This window comes from Lampetra planeri, chromosome 32 (genome assembly GCF_965212315.1).
Source record: "Lampetra planeri chromosome 32, kcLamPlan1.2.h2, whole genome shotgun sequence".
Taxonomy (NCBI): Eukaryota; Metazoa; Chordata; class Hyperoartia; order Petromyzontiformes; family Petromyzontidae; genus Lampetra; species Lampetra planeri.
The window spans coordinates 4,973,474-4,989,621 of NC_136138.1; the positions used below are offsets into that span (position 1 = coordinate 4,973,474).

General features: G+C 50.7%; 1 protein-coding gene across 1 annotated transcript in view; it reads left to right on the forward strand.

The window, feature by feature from the left end:
• LOC144729359 (voltage-dependent L-type calcium channel subunit alpha-1D-like) overlaps window positions 1–16,148 on the forward strand; it is a 67,915-nt gene that overhangs the window by 5,318 nt on the left and 46,449 nt on the right. Inside the window, exons 4-15 of the mRNA XM_078609564.1 lie at window positions 140–303; window positions 759–843; window positions 1,285–1,445; window positions 2,606–2,831; window positions 3,705–3,912; window positions 5,158–5,278; window positions 6,817–6,931; window positions 8,885–8,993; window positions 12,569–12,638; window positions 13,398–13,530; window positions 14,213–14,342; window positions 15,833–15,892. Of these exons, the coding sequence (XP_078465690.1) occupies window positions 140–303; window positions 759–843; window positions 1,285–1,445; window positions 2,606–2,831; window positions 3,705–3,912; window positions 5,158–5,278; window positions 6,817–6,931; window positions 8,885–8,993; window positions 12,569–12,638; window positions 13,398–13,530; window positions 14,213–14,342; window positions 15,833–15,892 (1,582 nt within the window). The remainder of the gene's footprint in view (window positions 1–139; window positions 304–758; window positions 844–1,284; window positions 1,446–2,605; window positions 2,832–3,704; window positions 3,913–5,157; window positions 5,279–6,816; window positions 6,932–8,884; window positions 8,994–12,568; window positions 12,639–13,397; window positions 13,531–14,212; window positions 14,343–15,832; window positions 15,893–16,148) is intronic.

Consider the following 16,148-nt stretch of genomic DNA (forward strand, 5'->3'; position numbering starts at 1 on the left):
CGTTGAGTTGATGACAGTGGTAACAATAAAGGCGACGACAATTACCACGCTGATGACGGCAGTGATAACAACGGCGATGACGACGTTGACGTTGACAATGGTGTTGGTGACGCCGTACGGTGACCACAACGCGGCGCAGGGAGTTCTCGAAGGAGCGCGAGAAAGCGAAGGCCCGAGGACGCTTCCAGATGCTGCGCGAGCAGCAGCAGATCAGCACGGACCTGCGCGGGTACCTCGACTGGATCACGCACGCTGAGGACATCGAGCCGGACCACCACGACGGTGCCGACAAGGGCCGCTCCGGTGAGGTGTTGGTGGTCGTGATCGTGGTGGTGGCGGTGATGGAGGTGGCGGTGATGATGAGAATCATAATGGTGGTGGTGGTGGTGGTGATGGAGGTGATGGTGGTGACAAGCATGGTGGTCATTGATGGTTACGGGGAGGGTAGTGGTGGTGGTGGTGGTCATGTATTGACAATGGTTGATGATGGTGAGGGTAGTGATGGTTGAAATCACAGTGGTGGTGGTGGTGATGATGATGATGATAATAATGGTGGTGGTGATGTTTGTGGTGCTAGTAACGGTAGTCAAATGATATTGATGGTGGAAGTTATGATAGTGGTGGTCATGTGATGATTATGTTCATAGTTAGGTGGATAATAATGATTATTTATGGTGATGATGATTAAGGCGAAGGTAATGATGATTGTGGTGGTGATGATGGAGATGATGATGGTGATATTGTTTGTGTGATGTCAGGCAGCGTTGGGGATTCGGAGTCGATAGCGGATGAACCCCTCGCTCCAGGAGATGCAGAAGTCATGGCTTTTTGTAAAAACTTGGGGTAATCACACATGCAGACACACACACAAGACAAATATCCCCCATATAGCCTTTGCATACTTTTGAGGCAAGTGCTGTTAATGAGCACCTATAGAGGCCGGTTTGGCACACGAGGCGGTGGGTGAGGACCTGGTGCGGTTTGTAAACGTCGGGGCGACGTTTACAAACCGCATCAGGTACTCATTGAGGCTGAGTCGACCTAGGGGAGGCCCACAACCGGTTCAGATAATCGTCACCGGTGGTGGTCGCGAGCGGGAATCGAACTCGGGTCGCCGGGTTCGTGGCACGGCAACACTAACCACTGCACTACCGCTCTCCCATACACAGAGACACACATAATGAAATCACATTTAAACAACACGAAATTATACGTACACACGGATACACGTGCACGCGTGCGTACGTGTGTGCACGCGCGCTCGTGCCGCGCGTCTCTCTGCAGGCACCGCTGGCGCCGACTCCACCGCCAGTCCCGGCGCCGGTGCCGCGCGGCGGTGAAGTCCAACGCCTTCTACTGGCTCGTCGTCACGCTGGTGACGCTCAACACGCTGGCCATCGCCACCGAGCACTACAGCCAGCCCGCCTGGCTCACCAGCGTGCAAGGTGCTCGTGCGCCCACTCTCACTCACCCACTCAGTCACCCACTTAGTCACTCACTCACCCACTCAGTCACTCACCCACTCACTCAGTCACTCACTCACTCACTCACCCACCCACTCACCCACTCACTCACTAACTCACTACAGCCAGCCCGCCTGGCTCACCAGCGTGCAAGATGCTCGTGCGCCCACTCTCACTCACCCACTCAGTCACTCACCCACTCAGTCACCCACTCACCCACTCACTCACTCACCCACTCACTCACCCACTCACTTACCCACTCAGTCACTCACTCACTCACTCACTAACTCACTACAGCCAGCCCGCCTGGCTCACCAGCGTGCAAGGTGCTCGTGCGCCCACTCTCACTCACCCACTCAGTCACTCACCCACTCAGTCACCCACTCACCCACTCACTCACTCACCCACTCACTCACCCACTCACTTACCCACTCAGTCACTCACTCACTCACTAACTCACTACAGCCAGCCCGCCTGGCTCACCAGCGTGCAAGGTGCTTGTGCGCCCACTCTCACTCACCCACTCAGTCACCCACTCAGTCACCCACTCACTCACTCACTCACTCACCCACCCACTCACCCACTCACCCACTCACTCACCCACTCACTCACTCATCCACTCACTCACCCACTCAGTCACTCACCCACTCAGTCACCCACTCAGTCACCCACTCACTCACTCACTCACCCACTCACCCACTCACCCACTCACTCACCCACTCAGTCACTCACCCACTCACTCACTCATCCACTCACTCACCCACTCAGTCACTCACCCACTCACCCACTCACTCACCCACTCACTCACTCACCCATTCACTCACCCACTCACTCACTCAGTCACTCACCCACTCACTCACCCACTCAGTCACCCACTCAGTCACCCACTCACTCACCCACTCACTCACCCACTCATCCACTCACTCACTCACTCACCCACTCACTAACTAACTACAGCCAACCCGCCTGGCTCACCAGCGTGCAAGGTGCCCGCCCACTCACTCACGAACCCACCATCTCCCCTTCTCCCCATCTCCCCATCTCCCCGTCTTCCCGTCTCCCCGTCTCCCCGTCTCCCCCATCTCCCCCATCTCCCCATCTCCCCCACCACTCTCCGTCTCCCCATCTCCCCATGATCGCAGACATCGCGAACAAGGTCTTCCTGACGCTCTTCACAATGGAGATGCTGCTCAAGATGTACAGCCTGGGCCTGCAGCCGTACTTCGTGTCGCTGTTCAACCGCTTCGACTGCTTCGTCGTGTTCACCGGCATCGTGGAGCTGCTGCTCGTGCAGCTGCGGGTCATGAACCCGCTCGGCATCTCCGTGCTCCGCTGCGTGCGCCTCTTGCGCATATTCAAGGTCACCAAGTGAGCGGCCCGTTTGGTGGGGCGGGAGGCAGGGGTGCTGTGGGGGGGGGCGGGGTGGGGGGGGCTCGGCAACGATGGGAGGCGCGGTGTGTGGGGGCGGGGGGGACTCGTGGTGGGTACAGGATGGGGTATGGACCGGGATTTGCGTTGGGGTGGTGCGGAGGATATAGAGGCGTGTGTACGGGGAGAACATGGATATGTGCGGGGGGATATGAGGGATGTTGAGGGGGGGGTGTCGTGGGGTGGGATGGAAGTGTATGGGAGACGTGGAGGTGTGTGGGAGACGTGGTGAACCGGGGAGTGCTTTCGGGGAGATGGGGTGGGTATGGGGGAGGCAAAGGGTGGCATGGGGGGCATCAGGGGCAAGTGCACAGGGAATGAGGGTGATGGAGGGATAATACAAAATGTTAAAAGCTCTTAAAGAAGTACGGAGAGGCGCGTGCTGGGAATTATACTGAGAAACCTCTAACTTCTCGATGAGAAAACAAAACAATATAAATACAATTCAATCATAGCAAGTCAGGTTTTAGGGGAAAAAAACATTTTCTGGTGTTAATACACTTACCATCACTTATTTGGGGTCTCCATTTTTCACTCTCAAACACTACAAATCATTGGACTGTCATGCAGCAGACAAGGGCGAGTTTACTTTTGGATAAATAGGAGGTGAGGGGGGTTATTAAATTAGTTTGCGTTGCAGCAATAGGAGACTAATGTCCATGACTTAGGCGTCAAGGTCGAGATCGAACCCACGACCTGCTGCATACCAGGCGAGGCAGGTAACATCTCGCGAAATGTTCTCACCCGGTGAGCGAACCTGAAACTTGACGACGACGACGACGACATCACGACTGACGGGCGGCGTGTGCGCAGGTACTGGCGCTCGCTGAGTAACCTCGTGGCGTCGCTGCTCAACTCGATGCGCTCCATCGCGTCGCTGCTGCTGCTCCTCTTCCTCACCATCATCATCTTCGCGCTGCTCGGCATGCAGCTGTTCGGCGGACGCTTCCGCTTCGCGCGCAACAGCAACGTGCGCAGCAACTTCGACAACTTCCCGCAGGCGCTCATCACCGTGTTCCAGGTGCGCGTCGGGGGTCACGCGGGGCCCGGCCACAAGCGCCGACCCCCGACCCCTCCCGACATTAACCGTAGCCCTGACTCGAACCTTGACGCTGAGCTCTTGAGGTTGTGGCCCAAACTCTGACTCTGAACCCTAACCTAAGGCCCTAATGTTAATACAGACCTTAAACCTGTCCTCTGCTCCATTGGAACCTCATTTGCCAGTAAAAATATCATAATTGGTTTTTTACCCTTCTATCTGGCAACAAAACTGACACCTTTTAACAAGGAGTCATGTTTACATAGACCACAATACCTGCATTCATAATGCAAACAAAAAACATAACTCTGATAATGTGCACTGTCCTTTAAGTTGATTGGTCCACACCCGAGACAGCTTTCCTTAGAGCCTAGTCTCACATGGGTTGGACCAGATGACGCCAAAAGGCGCACGTGCACATTATCAGAGTTATGTTTTTTGTTTGCATTATGGCTGCAGGTATTGTGGTCTATGTAAACATGACTCCTTGTAAAAAGGTGTCAGTGTTGTTGCCAGATAGAAGGGTAAAAAACCAACTGTCCTCTGCTGTTACAAGGGATGCAGGCCCTAATGCTGTCCCTTGCTGCAAGCAATAACCTGTCAGGGTTATTGAACCCGGGATAGGTTAGAGCCAGGGTCAGTTTATGACCTAACCCTGATTATAACCCTGACACTCTAACCCTGACCCTAACCTAATCACAACACGCCTCCCCTACCGTAACCCTTCAAACATTAACCCTAACTCTGACTCTACCCCCAATCTCGTGCATGATGTCATTGTTATCGGGCCTTCTCTTGCACAGCACCCAAGTTTAGCAATGCCCTTAAAACCAAATATTTATATTCCAAATGCACCTTCTATAGAGTGTGGTTTTAAGACCACACTGTAGGATCACCTCGGCCACATGTTGCTATGAATACCACAGCTAAGCTCCGTTATGCGTGAGGCTGCATGCGCGGTTTCTCGACATTGCCGTCTTTGGCAGGATTTTTTGTAAGAACTGTTAATTGTTTATCCTGTTTGCGGTCAGTTCTGGCATTTGTTTTGTACAAATGCGTTTTTGCTCTTGGTCGTTGGCACGTTCCCACCGTGCAATGCCCTTGCAACTGCCGCCTCTGCCGACGTTCTTGAGCTGTGGTCGTCCTTGTCAAAGAGCTGCTTAGCTCAGTCAAGGGGGGCCTTGCCGGCCGCAACAACGAAGGCCGACTCCGAGCGCTCTGCCTCAGGTGCTGACGGGCGAGGACTGGGAGACGGTGATGCACGCGGCCATCAACGCGTACGGCGGACCGTCGTTCTCGGGCACGCTCGTCTGCATCTACTTCGTCATCCTCTTCAGCATCGGCAACTGTATCCTGGTGTCTGGGGGGGGGGGGGGCGAGGGCGGGGGACGGTGGGGAAAGTGGTGGGCGGGGAAAGGCAGGGCGGCCAGGACCAGGCCAGAGCCTGTGGGGCCTAGTCCGCTTGACTTAACGTTTTCAATATTTCTTTGGTAATGCTGTGTTGGCAGTGGTGCACAAGCGCAAGCAACAAATGTTCAACACGTTTGTCAATAACATGTAACAATACAAAGTATACAAGAGGCAATGTTTCAGGCAATGACCTGTCTCCCATAGGACGTGAAAAAGAATGCACACGTGCTATGAAGAAGGGCCATTTCCTGAAACATCGGCTAATTGATGTACTTTTTCGTTAAAATTGTGTTTCTGCACCACTGCCAACGCCGCAATTTTGTTGATTAATTTGTGGAAAAAACCTTCTGCGGAATCTCTCAATCTCCCTTGTTGCTCGGCACGACGTCCGACGTTTCACTCCACGTGCTGGGAGCTCCTTCCTGAACTGCTGCTGTCGGTCCCATTGTTAATGTTGCTGCTGCTGCTGTTGTTGTTTTGTTAAAAGCGCAGCGTTGTTCAAATATCTTGCCTAAACAATCCATTGGTGCTGGCACATCTCATTTGCAAGGGGTGTCAGTTGTCCACGGTGTGAGTTGACACGTGAATAGCAAACACTTTGTGACACGTATACAGACGTGACAGATTGTTGTTGACATGTGACATGCTGTTATTGCTGTTGGTTCTTGACGTTGGTGTTATTTTTTGCTGTAACCGCTGTTGTAAAACTCAACTATAAAACTATTTTTATTTGACCAGGTAAGACCCACCGAGCTATTTAGCTCTTTTTCAGAAGCGACCTGGCCACAAATGATAGCTCAATGAAGTGGCTTATCAAGTGAAATTTTATAGCAGCCAAATACCCTAAATGCATGTTGATTCTAAATGTGGAGGGAAAAACCGGAGAACCCGGAGAAAAATCCACGCGACCCCAAGGAGAACATACAAACTCGAAATATGCAGCCGTCAGGGTCGGATCCACGACCTCCTGTATACTAGGTGAGGGAGATAACATCTCCCAACCGTGGCGAGAAGCTTAACGCAGCCTCAACGTGACATGTGGCATCCGATTGCGAATTGTTCTTTGACTTAACTGTGAGAGGGTTGAAACAATAACAAGTTTCATTTGATTACCTATATTCTTGGTTCTTTCGGTAAAGTCACGTAGAAGGGAAATAAATAAAAAAAATTATTGCTGTGCTTTTCACACCTGATGATGATTGCTTGTGTTGCAATCTAAACGTCGTGAGAATTTAATTGTTAATTTTTTATTATTTTATTCTTTCCATTCTACGTGACTTTACCGAAAGAACCAATAATATGAATCCTTGCAGTCACGAAAGCTTTAAATCGAAATTTGATTAGCTATGTCGGGTGGTGGGAGGGTCCCACGATCCCAAATGTGGCCAGATCAATATATGGCCGAAACAAAGAAGTCAGTCATGAATTGTTATTGCTGCCTTCGTTGTTGTCGATGCTCCCTGACCCCTGGGGCAGACATCCTCTTGAACGTGTTCCTGGCCATCGCTGTGGACAACCTGGCGGACGCCGGCGACCTGACCTCGGCTCAGAGGGAGGCGCAGGCAGAGAAGGAGCGGAGACGGAAGCTCAAGTGGGCGGCGCACAAACACACACCACGCACGCACCACACACACATCACATACACACAACGCACACACACACACCACACACACCACGCACGCACCACACACACATCACATACACACAACGCACGCACCACACACCACACACACCACGCACACCACGCACGCACACACACCACGCACACACCACACACACACCACACACACCACGCACAAACACACACCACGCACTCAACGCACGCACACACACCACGCACACACCACACACACACCACACACACCACGCACAAACACACACCACGCACTCAACGCACACACACCACGCACGCACCACGCACGCATCACATACACACAACGCACGCACACACACCACGCACACACACCACGCACGCAACGCACACCACGCACACTCCACGCACGCACCACACACGCACCACGCACACACACCACGCACGCACGCACCACGCACGCACCACACACGCACCACGCATGCACCACACGCACACACACACACCACACACACAACGCACGCACACACACCACGCACACACCACACACACCACGCACAACACACACGCACCACGAACCACCATGCACCACACACGCACCACACGCAACACACGTATCACACACACACACCACACACGCACCACACACACACCACACACACACCACACACGCACAACACACGCACCACACACACCCACCACACACACACACACCACACACACACCACACACGCACCACCATGCACCACACACGCACCACACGCAACACACACGTATCACACACACACACCACACACGCATCACACACACACACCACACACACACCACACACACACCACACACGCATCACACACACCACACACACACCACAAACGCACCACACGCACACACACGTATCACACACGCACCACACACACACCACAACAATAACAGCCGCCATTCGCCACTAAGTGGTTGTGGGCGGTAATAGCCACGACTCCCCATACCGAATACAAATATAGACAAAAGACAAACATCCCCCATATAGTCTTACCATACTGTTGGGGAAAGTGCTGTTAACGAGCACACACACATACATGCACAATTGTACCCATTTATATGTGTATCTACACCCGCCTAAAAGTATACACACGTACATGGCTCTGATGCCGTCATCCTTGGACCCCTGATCCAGTGGCGTTGGCGATCGAGTGTGCAGGCGATGCAACTGAACCAAGGTCCCCTGGCCAGAGGGGAGGCCCAGAGGAAATTGGACAGGGCCCCCCCCCCCCCCCCCCCCCCCCAAGTCATTGAATTGCACCAGGCTCCATGCCAGCCACGCGAAGCCACTGCCATAGACTCACACAGAGTAAAACATAAATTCACGTCGAGACCCATCGACTGAGCTGTGACTCAACTCGATCGTCGAGTGGAGCGGCTTAATGGTCCCGGCCTGGTCGCCGAATGATACGCAGAACGCTGTCGTGACACCGAGACCCACAGATGTACACAGAGACCCATCCAGACAATTCACGTAGCAGTTGAGCAGTTGAGAATGCAGGCAGTGCAACAGCAAATGGGGAACTGGGGCTACAGTGGCCCAGGCGTTGGGATTTGAAGAAGAGGGGAGCGGGGGGGGGTGCAAATTGGACCCCATGTAATTCCTTGCACCAGGGCCTTTGGAAGGCTTTTGTCCAGCAGTGAATAGATCAATGGTGATGATAAAGATAATGATTTTCTTTTGATGTACGTCAGGGCATCTCAGAGCGCTTTATGTCGCATCTCACCTCGAACACTTGAAAAGGGCGCACCCCTCGGTGGCAGCTGTCCTCGTGAGCAGAACGGTGACCCAGGGCCTGGTCTGCAAACGTGCATTGGTCTTTCCGGTAGGGGGGGGGGGGTGAGGGGACGATGATTGCTGCTTGTGCGTAATCCCAACTCAGTCTGGTTTTCACCCCTTTGCCTTGCGAGCAGGGAGAGCAACCAGGCCGAGAACGAGCTGTCGGGAGCTAACAACGGCCAGGGCAAATCCCGCGGCGAGAAGATCGAGATGAAGGCCCTGCAGGCCGACCAGCCCAAGAAGGTGAGGCCCGTGTGGTCGCGTGGGGTCATGAGCGGCCACAGGGGGTCACGAGCATGTTAGGAGGGGTCACAACGAGGGCTGACGGAGAGCTGTGGCACGCCTCTACCACCATTGGCCCATGTTTCATTATCATCGGCAATGACCTATCCACTGCTAGATGAAAGCCTCTCAAACGCCACCATCGTCTTTCATGGAAACCTCCTTCCCTTTGGGCATGGAGGATGTGCCACAGCCGGGCTCGCCAGGAGAAGGCGGTACATCGAAGTGCGGACTAACATTATCATGTCCTTTCTGCATGGGTTAGTGTTGCTTTCTTGCTAGCACGTGCGCGTTTTCTTCAAGTGCTCCGGTTTCCGCCCACATGTATAAGCACGCAGTAATTGGTGGAAAACATCTTAATATACAGAGGACCGCAGATCTTGAACACTTGCTGGTAGCGCTGGCTCCTCACTGCCTGGCTTCTGCTGCCGCCTTGCATCTTGGGCTGTATCCTCGGCAGATTGTCAGAGAAGCAATTTGCACTAACGACGCCTTTGCGATGTATAAAACTAGACATTATTATTTAGTTTTGCTTTACTCGGATTTTTTTTACCAGAAAATTAGTTTTTACAAAATATATTCATTTCTTTTAATCTCTATCATGTGGTATTTTATACAAATGTACGGATAAATGTGTATATATTGCTGTTTGCTGTTTGACATAAATGGCTCGTTTGGGCAGATGGCTGCAGTGGAAATCAAAGGCTTGTTTTCATAAAGAGCTGTCGGTGATGAGATTGTACGTATAAATATCCTTAAAAAAAACACGTGGAAGGGGGAAAAAAACAAAAGCCCTATCAAACGCCACAAATCAAAGTCCAAAGCAATCAAGGCGAAGGGGGCCCTTTAATGAGCGCGCGCGAATAAGCTAGCGTGCTAACGAACGCCCATTATTGTGGAGTGGCTTCGTTAACTCACAGTCTGCATTGGCCTTGGCTCATGAGCGGTCGCCAAGCCGGGTTGGGATTAAGGGTTTGTGGTCTACTCGAGCGATTTGTTGGGCAACTGTTTGCAGGCGATAGTCACCCGCAACCCGTTTAGCTGTGAACGCACGAGAGGTGATTGTGCGCGCGTATGGCATTGCGTGTGAGTGTGCGTGTATATCATCTCAGTGTATAGTGGGGAGCGGTGGTGTAGCGGTTAGCGCGCTGCACTACGAACCTGTCGACCTGGGTTCGATTCCCGCTCACGGCAAACACCGCCAGTGACGATTATCTGAACCGGTCCTGGGCCTCCCCTAGGTCGACTCAGCCTCAAATGAGTACCTGGTGTGGCGTGTAAACATCGCAGGTAGGGAGACAAAGGCGGCCGGGCGTGGTGTTGGCCACCCACCCCCTCGTGTGCCGTGCCGGCCTTTATAGGTGCTCGCTAACAGCACTTGCCCCTACAGTCTGTTAAGGCTATATGGGGAATCTTTATCTTTATGATCTTTATATCATCTCAGTGTATATTGAAATTGAATGTGTGTATGATGATGGTGATGTATGTGTATGTACATATGTTTTTTTTGGTAATATGCATTTTGTATATACATGTATATCAGTGTTATAGGTGTCGGTGTGTATGTTACTGTGTCTGTGTGTTCGTATAAATAATGGGGAGCGGTAGTGAAGCGGTTAGCGCGCTGCGCTACGAACCCGGTGACCCGAGTTCAATTCATGCTCACGGCCAACACCAATGACGATTATCTGAACCAGCTATGGGCCTCCCCTAGGTATACTCAGCCTCAAATTAGTACCTGGTGCGGTGTGTAAACATCGCCACGAGAGAGACAAAGGCGGCCAGGCGTGGTGCACCCCCTCGTGTGCCATGTCGGCCTTCATAGGTGCTCACTAATAGCACTTACCCCAACAGTTTGTTAAGGCTATACGGGGGATCTTTATCTTTGGTATAAATATATAAAAAGGTAAAGGTGCAGCCCTGCAATGGCTTGCTCACGCCACTGCTGGCGCAAGGGGCCTCCACTCGAGTGAGCTCGAGAAAGGCCCCTCCAGTGGAGGGCATGTTGGCCTCTTCCATGCGGCCCAGATGTCTGGGTAGAGGTGGGAGGACCCACACCCTGCGAACTGCGGCCTGTTGATTGACTGCGCTGGACTCATTAACACTGTGGGCAGGACAGACGAGGGAGGGTGGGCAAACGGGAGGGGATTTGATAATTTTTTCCCCTTTTGCTTCAATGGCTGCGTCGGGAAATGGGATTTGAACCACCGGCTCCAGTGCGCTGAACACTACATCACGGCAGCTCCTTTACACCATATGGATTGGTGTTATAGATGCTGCTGCTGCTGCGTTGGCAGTGGTGCACAATCACAATGCACGGCAACAAAAGACCTCAACCTATGCATCGACAACACTGCCCCGATAGAGAAAAGAAAATATATATAGCAGGTGACATTTTGAGCAATGTGCTATGAAGAAAGGCCATTGCCGGAATCATTGCCTGTTATATAACTAGAAAACTTTTTTGGGCACACACATTTTTTTGTTGATAAACGTGTTGAGTTGTTATTGTTGTTGTTGTTAACTCTGCTAGTGCACCACTGCCATTGCAGCAACAACACCACCAGACAATTTGTTCAATAAAAAAAACTTCCGCAGAACAGCTTTCCGGTCAGCCTTGAGGCCTTGCCAAATGTTGTCCGGCATGATGTCCGACGTTTCACTGCACGGTGGCTAGGAGATGTGATCTTCCTCGCCTGGTATGCAGGAGGTCTGAAGTTCGATCCTGACCCTGACGCCTGCTGTATATTTGGAGTTTGCGGTGTTTTCCCCGTGATCGCGTGAATTTATTTTTCTGGGTCCTCCGGTTTCTCCCTCCACGTTTAGAAACATGCACTGAGATTATTCAGATAATTTTGGTGCGAAAAATGTGCAAATGATGGGCCACTTTGCTGAGCTATCATTTGTGGCCAGGTCGCTTCTGAAAAATAAGTTAAACCTCAGTGGGCTTTGCCTGATAGGATGGGGATGGCTCTATTTGTTTGTGTTTTGGTGATTTATATTTATATTCTTGGTTCTTTCGGTAAAGTCACGTAGAAGGGAAATAATAAAATAATATTAATATAATAATATAAAATATAAAAAATTTAGTTTTATATTTATATTATTTTATTATTTCCCTTCTACGTGACTTTACCGAAAGAACCAAGAATATGAATCCCTGCAATCACGAAAGCTTTAAATATAAATATTTAATAATGTTGATATTTATTATTTTATTATTTCCATTCTACGTGACTTTACCGAAAGAACCAAGATTATGAATCCCTGCAGTCACGAAAGCTTTAAATCGAAATTTTTTTGGTGATTTGTTTACCTTTCTCGAACTTTGCACTACTATTGTGTTGTGTGTACTGTTTGTTGTTGTAACGTTCTGACCCGCCCCGACTGGACATCTGCGAAGAAGAGCTTTATAGCTCATCGCATTCCTCCTCGAGTATAAATAAATATTCCGATTCTGATTCTGAACTGTTGTGTTGAGTTAAATATATATGTGTGTAATTGAGCATCGAATGTGGTGTGTTTTTGCCGTGTAGGAGCCGGTGGATGAGTTTGACATGCAGGAGGACATCATCAAAGACCCGTACCCACCGGACGAATTCCCAGGTGCGTGACGATGCAGAGACACGGAACGGACACGAGCCACACAAGCCGCGACAACATCCTGGCCGGCAAATTCGTTCCAAGAACTGACACAGGGGACACTCGTGAAAAGGAATCTGAATCTGTTGTGGATAATGACGTTAATCTGCGCAGGCGGCAAGTCCATGGCTCAAATTACCCCTCCCATGCCGTCCAATTTCGCTCTCACCCACTTGTTTGTACTCCAGAGTTCAGGAGACTAGAAGTGTATCCGTAGCGTCGTCGTCGTCGTCCATGCAAGATCGCATCTCTAACAACCGCCGAGGAACCGCAGACACGAGCTTCGAAGGCAGCAGCGGCTGCCAGGCGGCGAGGAGCCGGCGCTAGCAGCATCTGCCCAAGCTCTGCAGTCCTCAATTCATTGAGATGTTTTCAGCCAATTAATAACTGTTTTTACATGTGGGAGGAAACTGGAGCACCCGGAGAAAACCCACACGTACGAGGGGGGAACGCAATCTATCCCATAACAGAAGGCTTCCCCTTGCCTTCCTCAACAGCATTGTTTAGTTGATACCATCAGCAATATTCCGGGTGATTTGTTCATTTGCATACAATTTGCAGAATTCTAAAGACATCGATTCTTCAAAATGGACATGAATCGATGACCCGCCGCGTCATCGTTACACCTCGTCTCCCTAACCAGCATTGCCTTTCCCCCAAAGTGACCTCTCCCCCATGACCCCCTTTCCTGCGCGTGACCCCCGCCCCCGCTCACCTCGTCAGGCGACGACGAGGAGTGCGACCCTGAGCTGCCGCTGGGTCCACGTCCGCGCATCACGGAGGAGCTCGCCATCAAGGAGAAGCTCGTGCCCATGCCCGAGGCCTCCTCCTTCTTCATCTTCGGCACCAAGAACAAGTGGGCGGGGGGGGGGGGGGGGATGCGGGGGGAGAGATTGGGGGTTTAGGTTGGAGTTCGGGACAGGGGTGGAATTCGGGTTAACGGTTAAGAGTTAGGGGTGGAGTTGTGGTTAGAGGTCCAGGGCTAGGGGTGAAGTTAGTGTTAGTGGTTAGGGATTGAGTTAGGGTTGAGGTTTATTGTTCGGGGTTGGGGGTTAGTGTTTGGAGTGAGGAGTTGGTAATGGATAGTGTTAGTGTTATGTTTGCGAGGGCTGCGGTGAGAGTGACGCTTAGTGTGGGGTAGGTGTTATGGTTCGTGTTCGATATGTAGGCAGTGCCGACGCAGTGAGACACCATCACACACCCATGTGTGTGTGTGTGTGTGAGCCTCCAGCACCTTAGTGGCACACTGCAGTTGTTATTGTTGTTGTGTGTGTGCAGTAGTGAAGTGGTTAGCGCGCTGCACTATGAACCCGGCGACCCGAGTTAGATTTTCGCTTATCCGAACTGGGTCCTGGGCCTCCCATCGGTCGCCTCAGTCTCCACTAAGCACCTGGTGCGGTGTGTAAACGTCACCACTGGGAAGACAAAGACGGCCAGGCGTGGTGTTGGCCACCCACCTCCTCGTGCGCCGTGTCGGCCTTCAAAGTTGCTCGCTAACAGCTCTTTCCCCAACTGTCTGTCTTTGTGTGCGCGTGCAGGTTCCGCATCATGTGCCACCGCATCGTCAACCACACGTCATTCACGAACCTCATCCTCGTCTTCATCCTGCTCAGCAGCATCTCCCTCGCCGCCGAGGACCCCATCGACCCCTACTCCTTCCGAAACGAGGTGAGGCCTTCCTCACTCTTCCTCATAATCATCCTCCTCCGATCATCGATTTCCTCCTCCTCATCGAGAGGACCTTGTTGGACATGTGACGTCCTAGCGGTTTCAGCATCAAGTGAATCTCGTTGCTTTGAATCTTCACAAAGTGAAGAGACGGCTCGCTTAGCTGACGGGTTTGTCCATCGTGAAGCTCATCGCGGACTTATTATGTTATTCAGGATTCCTGTGCCTTGCCTAATTAGACTTTAATATCATCATCGTAATTATCATCACCAGGGAAAGCATCATCAAGTATAGTAGGGTGGGGTAAGAGGCCTACGTGGGGTACAAGCCATTTGTGTCCTGGTGCTCACCCCGCGTGGTTGTTGTGCTGCTGGTACCACCACCAGCAGCAGCAGCAGCAGCAGCAGAGAACTCTAGAGGAGGGCACCACTGCACCCCAACCTGGCCATGGCTGATGAGACCACTTCTGTCAGCACCAGGACAACAAAGGCCTTTTAATTATAGATTTGAAGCTTTCGTGACTGCAAGGATTCATGCTGTTTTTTTTTTCGGTAAAGTCACGTAGGTAAAAATTTTTAATGTATTAGCCAACGACGTTTCGGGCGCAACACAAGCGTCCTTCTTGAGGTGGGGACAACTTAGCGAAAGCACAACCGCTTAAGTGTGTCTCAGAGGTGGCTGTGATGAGTAATTATATATATAATATATATTATATATATATAATATATGAGTAATTATATATAATATATATTATATATATATAATATATATATATATAATATATATTATATATATAATTACTCACTTAAGCGGTGTGCTTTCGCTAAGTTGTCCCCACCTGAAGAAGGACGCTTGTGTTGCGCCCGAAACGTCGTGATTTAATTCATTTAGATTTTTTTTTTACCTACGTGACTTTACCGGAAAAAAACAAAGAGTAAAAAAGGCCTTTTACCTCACGTAGGCCTCTCATCCCACAATACCCTACATAGCAGTATAATAATCATCACCATTCTCTTCTACATTTGTTTTGCTGAGTAAGAGTTTACAACATTTTTTAGATTTTCATGCCTCGGTTCTGATGACTGTTGCTCTTCATCGTCATCAACTGGATCTATCCACTGCTGGATGAAGGCTTCCACAGGTCGTCGCCAAGTGGAATTTTTTTTCCACGTTTGTTCACCTGACAGCTTTTATTATTTATCGGACTGTGTTGGGTGGAGGAGGGGTGTACGACACAACATTTTACTCACACGGCAGTCTGACACAAAAATGTGAATAGGTCGCGAAAGACTGCGCACGTTAAATTATCTTCTGTCCATTTAATTTCCTTGAGTTCGTTATTCAGTCAACACCATTTCAAATTTCTACTGATCTTATGTTATCAGCCTGTTTGAAATTCTGCCAAATTAATTAGATTTCCTTATTTGCTTATTTTGCTTCGACTTATCTCATTCTGCGTTTCTTCTCTTGCTCATTTCTTTTCCGCTCAGATTCTCTCCTTCTTTGACATCGGCTTCACGGCCGTCTTCACCACGGAGATCGTCCTCAAGGTGAAGGGCGTCGTTGTAAACGCGGCGTGAGACAATTTCCCCCGTATCAGCTGTCGTCTTCCCTGGACCACACGAAACACCTCGCTCATGTCCAAGACCCTCAGCCAGATGCATGTCTTGTTAACCGCGTGAGATCCCCCCCCAGCCAACACGTGGCACAGCTCTAAGCCCTTCCCACATGTAAAATAAACAGGTATTCACTTAAATAACACAACTATAAAGGAATCAACAGGTCAGAGAAGGAGCTGTCTAATCA